The sequence below is a fragment of the Carassius carassius genome, chromosome 13 (genome assembly GCF_963082965.1).
Source record: "Carassius carassius chromosome 13, fCarCar2.1, whole genome shotgun sequence".
NCBI classification, from domain to species: domain Eukaryota; kingdom Metazoa; phylum Chordata; class Actinopteri; order Cypriniformes; family Cyprinidae; genus Carassius; species Carassius carassius.
In genome coordinates this window covers 5,689,860-5,700,614 of record NC_081767.1, presented here as the reverse complement: position 1 = coordinate 5,700,614, position 10,755 = coordinate 5,689,860, and the positions used below count along the sequence as shown (strand labels likewise).

At 42.6% G+C, this 10,755-nt stretch overlaps 1 protein-coding gene across 3 annotated transcripts in view; it reads right to left on the bottom strand.

Moving 5' to 3' along the window:
* Positions 1 to 4,193: 4,193 nt before the first annotated feature.
* The window catches only part of LOC132155892 (B-cell CLL/lymphoma 9-like protein), a 54,454-nt gene continuing 47,892 nt past the window's right edge, over positions 4,194 to 10,755 (bottom strand). For 2 of the 3 annotated variants that reach the window (XM_059564650.1, XM_059564652.1), the window contains exons 5-10: positions 9,747 to 9,918; positions 9,347 to 9,431; positions 6,594 to 9,012; positions 6,204 to 6,461; positions 4,406 to 6,012; positions 4,194 to 4,367 (exon numbers count right to left, since the gene is read on the bottom strand). In XM_059564650.1, coding sequence (XP_059420633.1) covers positions 4,826 to 6,012; positions 6,204 to 6,461; positions 6,594 to 9,012; positions 9,347 to 9,431; positions 9,747 to 9,918 — 4,121 coding nt within the window. In that variant the 3' untranslated portion in view covers positions 4,194 to 4,367; positions 4,406 to 4,825. The remainder of the gene's footprint in view (positions 4,368 to 4,405; positions 6,013 to 6,203; positions 6,462 to 6,593; positions 9,013 to 9,346; positions 9,432 to 9,746; positions 9,919 to 10,755) is intronic. The other variant, XM_059564651.1, reaches the window with a different exon arrangement.

Sequence of the window (10,755 nt, the reverse complement as noted above, 5' to 3'; positions counted from 1 at the left end):
AAAAAGTGATATAATTCTATCAATCTGATTTCTTTTTTTATTTTGGTAAAGGGGTGGATGGCTTTTTTTTCTAGGCTTGATTCTGTTTATGGGGTGCAATCTAACATGTTAACGCATTATTTTTCACATAATTCACCTTTAATCCACACCTCTCTAGCCCTTCTCCTATACACAAATCCGCCGCGAACTCTATGGGCACCGCCATCTTGCCTGCCACCATTACTGCGTGCATGCGAAGTGTGACGGTGTGACACTTGCCGGAGCACTCTAATGTCATTTCAATGAAAGCGGATCCTGCTCATTTAAAGAAAATGTCTGTTGAAAGGGAACATTGGGTAGATGATGTCAGGCAGTGGCCAAAACTTACTGATAAAGGTAATTTATTGACAACAATGTAAAAATATGTAATTAAGAAGTGTATTAATTGATGACAACAATAAAACCGAACGCTGTCATTACCAGCCGTGTTGCTAATATGTTCACAAGCTTCAAATAACTAATAGGCCATACTCAAAAATATTCTTGTTTGCCATAACCCGACCCAATTAATTTTTTTTTTTTCCCTTTTAGTCCGACCGACTTGCCGATTGTAATTGTGTTAAGACCCACTGATTTTTTTTTAACTCTTCAAACAACTAATAAAAATGCTATAAAATGTGAGACACATGCAATTGACGATTTTCACACGCTCTCACGCCACACATCCATTTTCTCACGCACAGAAACATCGCGAAGCAAAGAGGACACGAAGATCGACAGACTAGACAGAGCAGGTTACTTATGATAGAAAAAAAACTCAGCTCTCAGATTCTGTTAATTTTATTATGAAATTCAAACAATAAATACTCCTCCGCTTGACCTGGAACACCTGGTACTCTGTGTAATCCATATGCCCGTAAACATGGGCAGTCAGTGCAACAAAGGTTCGTGAATTTCACAAACGGTTTTATTCCAAGCCTGTAGTTTTGTCCTGTTGTTAAAACAGCCAACCACACAACACGCTCTTCCCGGCATCACTGGACAGCATACATACTAAAAAAACGAAATAAAAACTTTTCTTACAGCTAACATCTGCTACAGCCGCCTACGGGACCAACGCTACATCTGCTACTTCCTTAGCAGCAAGGCACGCAGTAATGGCAGTGCTGCTTTACTTCCGTGTTTCGTCGGATTTGTCTATACACAAATCCACCGTGAACTCTATGGGCTCTGCCATCTTGCCTGCCGCCATTACTGCGTGCCTGCTAAGAGTGATGCTTGCCGATGCCCTCTAATGATATTTCAATGAAAGCGGAACCTGCTCATTAAAGAAAATGTCTGGTGAAAGGGAACATTGGGTAGATTATTGACAACATAATGTAATAATGTAAAAATATGTAATGTAATTAAGAAGTGTATTAATTGATGACAACAATAAAACCGAACGCTGTCACTACTAGCTGTTTTGCTAATATGTTCACAAGCTTCAAATAACTATTAGGCCATCCTTAAAAATATTCGTTTGCCATAACCTGACCCAAATAATTATTTTTTCCCCCTTTTAGTCCGACGACTTGCCGATTGTAACTGCGTTAAGACCCACAGATTTTTTTTAACTCTTCAAACAACTAATACAAATGCAATAAAATATGAGACACATGCTTTTCACACACACTCATGCCACACATTCATTTTCTCATGCACAGAAAAATCACGAAGCAAAGAGGACATGGAGATCGACAGACGAGACAGAGCGACATACTTATGATAGAAAAAAAAACTCAGCTCTCAGATTCTGTCAATTTTATTATGAAATTCAAACAATAAATACTCCTCCGCTCGACTAGGAACTCTGTGTAATCCGTATGGCCGTAAACATGGGCAGTCAATGTGCAACAAAGGTTCGTAAATTTCACAAACGGTTTTATTCCAGGCCTGTGGGCTCTGATTGGTTAGCTAGTCCAGTGTATTGTGGTTGGCTAAACCATCTCTAATGCGCGTCTAAATGTCCCGCCCCTCACTTCAGCGGAATGTGCGCCGGTTGTATTGTAAACAATGGCGTCATCTATATTGCTTATCAATTTGAGTTGATTGAGACGCAGAGGATATTAGTGAAGAATTTCACGCAGAAACTGTGCAACCATGGCTCAAAATGGAATGTTTTTGTTTGTTGTTGTCGCATACTTTTAGATACACTGTTATTTGTAAATGTTACTGCTTCGGTTAGCTTTTAATATAGGCTACGGGTTTATCCTGACTAAACTTTTAAAACAGTACAGCAACTGCACGTACTTCCATTCATAATGCTTCTCATATAGCTCCAAATTTAACGTGAACCATTCTGTTTACAACACCATGCTGGCAGGCAAGGACAGCCGGGAGCGAATATGAAATACCCTGTGGTGCTTTTAACGTGTACCAATAAAGGAACAATAGATTAAAGGATAGATTTCCTGACCTGCAGTATCCTGATATCTACAACTACTGTATCTCATCAACTTTCCCTCCTAAGGTAACTCTGGAGACTCTTTAAAAGCCTACAAAACCTTGGAGGGGAACAAATGGACACAGTCTAATTTTCATAAATGTAATAAATCATAAATGTCATGAAATCTCACCCGTTTAATCCCAAATGTTTTGTTGGTTAGCATGTTTTATTGCACTGAACCATTTTAGTCTTCTATGGGGATCCTTAGGAACACAATATAATGGTTTCCCCTTTGCTTTATAGGACAATCGTGCATATATAAAAATGCATAGTTTTGAATTAAAGATAACTTATAGATTTAATATGGGCTGCTTTTGGTGCTTGACACTTTTTTATTGGTCATTTTGTGTGTATTACGAATAAGGTAGGCTACAAGGTAAAGAAGCATACTTAAATTTAAAATGTTATTTCTCTATTTTGCAATAAAAGATGGCTTCCCTTATTGATCATGTCTCAGGTAGATTGCATGTTTTCTTATGTGGCTGGATGTTGGATTCATGAAAAAGTCAAATATTATATTTGCCAAAACTGACTTACTGAAGTCAAAACACGGACAGAGCTGGCATTAGTGCGGGCTCCGCTTAATTGTGAAGTGGGAGCGACCAGCCAGCAGAGGATTCTGCAGCCTTCCTCATCACTTATTAGTTATGTTCAGCAGACTACTTAATGAACACTGCATGAGGTGGACATGGAGGTCATGTACAGGACACATAAATTAAGCCCAATATACGGGACGGTTGGCAACCCTAGCTTTCCCTTGCCTGTTCTGGCATTCTGGCGCACAGCAGCTGTCCACCATGTTGAAATAATAAGGTTTGTAAGGTCTAAAAGGACTGGTTTTAAATTATTGTTGTACAACTGTCAATACTAATGCTACAGCCGCTCTAGCGCTCTCCTGATGGCCTTCCAAAATGGTGGAGTTTAGATTGTGTGATGTCAACCTCCGGAGCTCTACAGCTATGTGAAAATAAGTGTATAAATGGAACAGTTCATTGTTGAAGCTGTGCTGGTGATCTGAATGAGAGGGAGAGAGAGATGCAGAGCGTGTGCAGAGTAGGGTGACATGAGGTACAGGATTGAGAACCGCTGCTTTTGAACATTGATTTTGAAACTTCTGAATCCATTAGAATCATTAGAAGACATAATCACGATTAAATAACCCATACTGGTTAAAAAACAATTTATAGCCTGAATGCACTGTAAGTCGCTTTGGACAGAAGTGTCTGCTAAATGCATAAAAATGTAAAAAAAAAATATATGAAGAGATTTTTACGTGCACCCTTAATTTTGTAACTCTTCTCTAAAACAGCACAACTAATGCCATAAAGGGTGTGACGTAGTGATGACACAAATTATCGTGTGACCCTTCAACCGGGTCTTTTGAAGGCAGATCAAAGTTTGAAAAAAAAAGTGTGCAAACTGTAATAAAGCAGAGATCAGTTAGCTCCTCACTATCCGCGCTGAAGCGGAGATCGTTCACCAGCTTAAGTTAAAGTTAACGTGCCTAGCATTTTCAACTCATACATCACACGTCAAATCCTGATGTCACATGTCATTACAGGACCTTTACGGGTTGTGTGTGAACGCATGCACATATTCCAGGTATTCACTGGCAGTGTGAATTGGCAAAATCTAGTGACCAGGAAACAATTGCCGGGACACATTACCCGTGTATTTTCCGGAATGACAGTGTGAAAGGGACTTAACTAACATTAAAAAAGTGAAATCGCAATCAACCACCCCTTTAATGTGATCATGAGCCAAAATGTCCCCTCCCCATCAAACAAGGTCAACACAATGTGAACAAATTTTTTTCTTCATATTTGTTATTAGATTTCTAATAAAACACAGTATACAGAACAGTTGCAAACAAGCACAATTTGCATCTTATTTACAGCAACTATATATATATATATATATATATATATATATACACACACACATATATATACATATATATATATATATATTTTTTTTTTTTATTAAATTATATATTATATTTATATATAGATATTTATATATTACCTTCCACAACAGTTTGGTAGCCAGAGTGTAATTATAACATTGAAACCCAGAGACTTTTTTCCTTTAGCCTTTGCAATCAAACACATTGATCTGAAATGTACATATTTTACAAGTATCTTAAAAAATGGCTTCAGATTTTGTTATTTAACTGTAATGATAAATCCTCAATAGTTTTATTTTCACCCAAAGGGAACTTCAGCATCAAGAAATTATTATTAAAACCAATGTTTTTAGCAAGTGATTGCCAAATGTAGTCAGTGGCAATAAAAACATGTCCAAATGAGAAATAGCCATTAAGCAACAAAGTTTTTACAGTTTTACAGAGAAGCCAGATTAAAAGGGCATGTTGGCCATACTTCCAGGCCCATAGCCCAATGGGCTGTCCAGTGACATGCTCCTTTGTCTAAGACTCTGGGGACCCATCATGCCCGACTGTGAATGTGGAGGTCCCATCATAGGCCCCTGAGGGGACATAAGGGCGCCCTGCTGGCCAAAGTGCTCCCCAGGGAGAGCCATTCCTCGCTGCTTAGCCTGCATCATCATTAGATTCTGCTGGGCTATAAGATTATGAGGGTGCTGCTGTGGAGACAGCATGCCACGAGGAGGGTGGGATGGGTGTTGTAAGAGGTTATTGGCCATCATGGCCTGCTGCTGATGGTGATGCTGTTGCTGGAGCTGTTGTTGTGGAGACATGCCTGTCCTGCCCATCATGTGCCCTGGATGGCATATGGGCCCCATCCCACCTCCTGATCCCATGCCCCTGGAGCCGATCTGAGGCATGCCCATACCAGGACGCATCCCACAATGTGAATGTGAAGGGTGTAGGGGTAGCTGTTGCTCAGCCATCATGTTCTGTAGGTTAGCAATATGGGGGTTGGAGGAGGGGATGTTGCTATGGGAAGATCCAGATGAGGAGAGCTGTTTGAGCAGTTGAGCAGAAGAAGCCTGTGGAGGCAGCTGGCTCTGGTGAGGATTTTGCTGTGGCTGGGACATGGTTTCACTTTTAGGGAAGTACTGCAGGGTGCTACTGGGCTTGTCTGCAGGAATGATACGTGAAAGATCGAACTCAGGAATGCCTGTATGTGTAGGCCTGATGACCTCACTCAGGTCTGGACCATCACCCATGGGCATGGATGGAAAAGAGTCTGGTTGATGAGCAGGCCGCTGGTGAGACATGCCTTTGCTAAGAAGGTGCATCTGTTGGGGTGGTAAGACCTCTTCAGGGCGCTGGGGGTACTGCTGCCCCATTCCACCAATAGGGGAGTGAAGAGGTCCCTGCATGCGAGGGAATCCTCCCATCTGGTTTTGGAGATGCATTGGGGAAACATTACAGGGCCCTATTCCATCTGGAGGTCCCCCTCCACCTCCCATTATTGCTGAGGTCATTCCTGGCATTCCCATAGGGTTAGGGGATGGGAGCATAGGTCCAGAAGGATCGTGGGATAGCTGTGGGCCTCCTTGAAGAACCAATCCCATTGGACTTTGTGGACCACTGTTAGGTCCCATTACCATGTTGCCTACTGAAAAAAGGTTACAAGTAATGATTTTAATGAAACTTCTCTTTTAAACAAACAAAACAACTGTAGAGGTCAAATATAACAGGGAATCAAACAATGATCTGGAGATTTTTTTTCTTATATTATCACTTTCATGATACAGTGTTAGTTCTGGATTCTAAAACAGGTGATAAAATGTACTGTAAAATCTGTACCTGACATGTTGATTCCAGGAAGGAGGGGTCTATCGGGTAGCATCTCATCATCTGACGTGGCGATTGTCTTGATGGCATCATGGTAAAGTGGAGTGGAGCTAGGCATGGCATACTTTGACATCTGAGACATTATTAGGGATAAAGGATTCTGGGAGGGAAGGGCATCTGATGAGGATGTGAAAGACATGCTAGGATTGATAGAGTTGGAAGGCTGACTAATGGGCGTTGAGTTGGAACTCCTAGGTGGCAGGGACATACCTAATATAAACAAAAAAATTACAAATAAAAAACATGTGATTCATGTTAAAGCTTAAATATACACAAAGCCACAAAAATCTGAAAAGTTTTTCATATTTCAATGAATACCAGTATCAGTACTTGTACCTTTACCTGTATCAGTGGAGCTGCTCCCTCCATTGCCTGCGACCTTGACACTAGGAGGCCTTCCAGGGCTAGGCATAGTAGTCTTGGGTGAAGCATTCCAGCCAGGTGAAGCAACAGGCATAGCTGGAGATTTAAGGTGTCCAGGGGAGCCAGATGGTGAGTGAAGACCAAGAGAAGGGCCAATTACCTGGGGGGACTTGATAGAGGTTGAAGAGGGTGTTCCAGCCCCAGACGCTGCTGGCAGAGGAGGGTGAGTTGGACCACTCTGTGGTAGTTGGCTGGGGGATTTCAGGCCTACTGCAGAAGGTGAAGGCATGAGGGGTGATGGCTCCTGACTAAGTGAGGGCGATTTGAGCTGGTGAGATGGGGGTATAGCTGGGGAACCCATTGGGTTAACACCAATGGGCAGGTCGGAAACATGTCGGGCACCAAGTTCAGTACCCCTTGAGCCACTGTTGATGGGAATGTGACTAAGTCTTGAGGTGTTGCTCATGTGGGGAGGACCTGGCTGGTCTGGTCCAAATATATCAGGACCTGGCTGATGCATATATGAGCCATCACCTTGACTACTAGGAAAGCTCTGGTTGGGGAACTGAAGAGGTCCATCTGGACAAGGGATCATTCCTTTGTTAGCACCTCCCCGGCCATTTTGTAAAGCCCTAATGCGGGAGACGTCATCAGGGTTCAACATCTCCCCAAGTTGTCTGCCAATTCCAGGACCCCCCCTCAGCTTCTGAGCCAACAACTGCTGTCCCTGTGGATTCATATTCATGACCATATCCAGGTTACCCCCTAAAGAAGAGTCAACTATGTCTCTCATTGTGGGGCCACCATCACTGCCTACTCCACCAATAGGAGAGCCCATTATAGTCCGAGAACCAGGAAAGTCCATTGGATCACCACGGGAGGGCAGGCCTCCTCCCATTCCAGGATTGGGGAAGCCAGGTCCCCCAGTGTTATCCGTCATTCTAGGACCTCCAAGCCCTGCCTGCTGCTGCTGTCTGGACATTTGCTGCAAGTCCAATCTATGGAGTCTGCGGAACATCTCTTCTCGTGTTATGGGGCGATCCAAATCACCCTGAAAGGGCTGGGGAGGTCCCCCATGTCCCCCTGGAGGATAGCACTCATGAAATTGGCCTCCACCACCCATGTTTGGAGGCATATCATCTAACCAACCCATGCCTGGCCTTGGAGGTTTTTGAGGCCCCAACCCCTCCATACCTAAAACTCCTCCAGGACTTTCTGGGTAACCCCCACCCCCTGAAGGACCTCGCATCTGTCCAAGAAATCTTGGCCCTCGAAGACTTTCCTGATGCATGTCCTTCATTCGTGAATTTCCTCCCATTCCACCCCCTACTATTGGCCCTGGTCCCCACTGTTGATCACCAGGTTTACTATGATATGGTGGTGGGGGTCCTCTCATCAGCATTGGAGGCCCCCCAGGCATGCCCATCTCAGGCATCATGCGGAAATGCTGGGTATGCTGGTGGGGGTTCATCTCATGTTGCCGCCTTTTCTCCTGGTAGTACTCTTCTTGTAGCTTCCTCCAAGCTAGTTGCTCTGGTGTTACACCTTCGGGTCCCAGAAGTGGCCCCATGTCTAACCCTGAGGGTGAGGAGAGGTGGTGGGAATGTGGTGGCATACCATGGTGTGGGCCCATCAGTGAGTCATCCAAACCAGGCCCACCAAGATTCTGTGTCTGTGAGATGATAGACTGTAACGGCTCCTCATACTTTTTCATTCCACCAACAGGGGGCATACCAGGCATAGCGGCATTGTTGCTATGGCAATTAGCAGTATTCCCCATACCATTTTCACCATCTTCCAAACCTCTGACTCCATCATTACTATTATTGTTGTTGATATTAGTGCCATTAGGATTGCCATTAGGACCTCTTGGTTCCTCATGGTCTGCACCGGCTCCACTACGAAGAAGCAACCTCTCAATGTCTCGAAGAGTCTGTAAAGAGCGTTCACGATGTTCCAGCTGCTCCTTAGAGAGGCCATGTGTGTTTCCTGGCCCTCCATGTTGGCCCTTTTCACTCTGATGGTGTGCAGATAATGCAGAGGGACTAGACGATGGAGACACTCCTGCACCATGGTGGGGAATCGTACCTGGCATGTCCACTCCTTCTGGTCCTGAAACTCCCACAGACAGTTGGCCCGAATTTCCTTGGCCCAGTGAATGAACTGCAGAGCGGCTGTTGCTGTTTGACATTCCTCCTCCTCGGTGGGTTTGGGCTGGCTCACCATCTGGATGGCCTGTGGAAGAAGGAGTACTGGTGCCTGGAAGATGTCCTCCCACTGCTCCACCAACAGAAGCTGGCCGGGGTGTACCGCTTTGGGATTTGGGTGTGCCAATGGGCGGACTGTGACTAGAGCTGATCTGCTCTGTCAGGTTGGAGAGTTTTCCAATGACAGAAGACTGCTCAGACAGATAAAAATGGTAATAGAGAAAGAAAGGGGTGTTGTTAATGCCATTATTAATCTCAGTTCAGTACATCACAAAATACACAAAATACTTCTGTTTCTCATCAAAACAGAAACAGGAACAAAGATGAGCATTGTGATTTAAATAGCAATTTAAACAAATACGGTGCCTCATGCCACCAAGCATCTGCAATTATTCCACTCTAGTTTAGTATTTTAAGATCATACACACATGGCTCATGATTACAAACCCATTTAATTTTCTAACTTAATATAACAAAAATATGAAGGCGCGCAGGTAACACCATGTGTCTAACATATAGACAGACCTGTTCCAGTTTGGTATGAGGGACATTCTGCTGGTGATACAAAAGGATGGAGTCTGTGTGGCCATGCATCACTGCTTCTGCAGCACTGCAGAAAATAAAAAAAGTGTTGTTAAATCTACTTAACAAAGAAGTTATGAAAAAAACAGTTTCCTGTGATTTTCATAGTTTTCTATTCAGTCATGGGACAATGACTTGTAAAAGAACACTCCTATATCTGTTAAGAGTGTAGTGAAAAATTGGCTGCTAAGATAATACGTGCATATAAATCATCTCCTTTGTTGTGGCTTTAATGGAAATTTCCGGCTTAGACATGGCAATGTATGGTAAATATCCCATTTGTTCAAAACGGTCTTTCAAGCACTGAAACTACTTCAGTAAAAAAAAAAAAAATCATACTGACCTGTTGGCTAGGCTGGTGGTGAAGACATACACTATTTGCTGAGGGGGCCGAGGATGCAGATCTGTGCGAATACCAGGTCCATGGCCAGAACCTAATGCTGGACCTCCTGGATCACTAACATGGCCTGTGGATGAACCAGGGTGGCCTTGACTAGGACACATCACATGCTCACCTGAGAAGATAAGACAAAAAAAGTGAATGAGTGATAAAATATTTAGTTGAAAAATAATTTTTTTAGTTACATACAGTATTTATAGGTTTTTCACATGATGTCATATGTAAGTGTTTTATAGACAAAATAAAAATGTCAATCCAAAAACCTAAATGTTTATTTACTACGGTACCAAAAAATCTTCCAGAAAACCACAAGGAGGAGCTAAATCCCACAGAAAACTTCCCAGAGCTTCAGTTCCATTATGAACATTAGTTGGCTTAGCATTTATGTCATGAATTTATGTGGGCAGATATGAAACACTGAAGATTTGTACAAAATAGAAAAAATAAACAGGCCTTGTTCTGTCTCGTGAATGTCACACAAAATGAATGTAAATCTGGTTGTATATTTGTGAACAGAAAACTTTGATTCATCTTAATGCCTTTAAAATTTTGATATGACTCGGGCAAGGCCAAGGTTACAGAGTGGGACATTTTCCTTAAAACACAATACAGAGTTTGTCAGGGGTGTTGTGTTGTGCTTGTGCAGGTAATGTTTCACGACACACCTTCAGTCACGTGTCTATACACAGATGAGGAAGACTTTTAAGGCTCAATGGCATCTCTTATACTATTAAATGGCAAGTTCACAGTCAAATGGCAACAATATACTTTCACATTTATAATATTTCAATTGCTTTTCATATATATATGTAGCACTATAAGCTGTAGTTGATGAATGTAGTTGATGAATACCTTGGGAACCATACTAAACCCATACTAGTTTAGTAATAGTGAACTCACCAGTATAGAAAAATATGTAAATAAAAGCACAATACGGCTATGTTGCCCTACG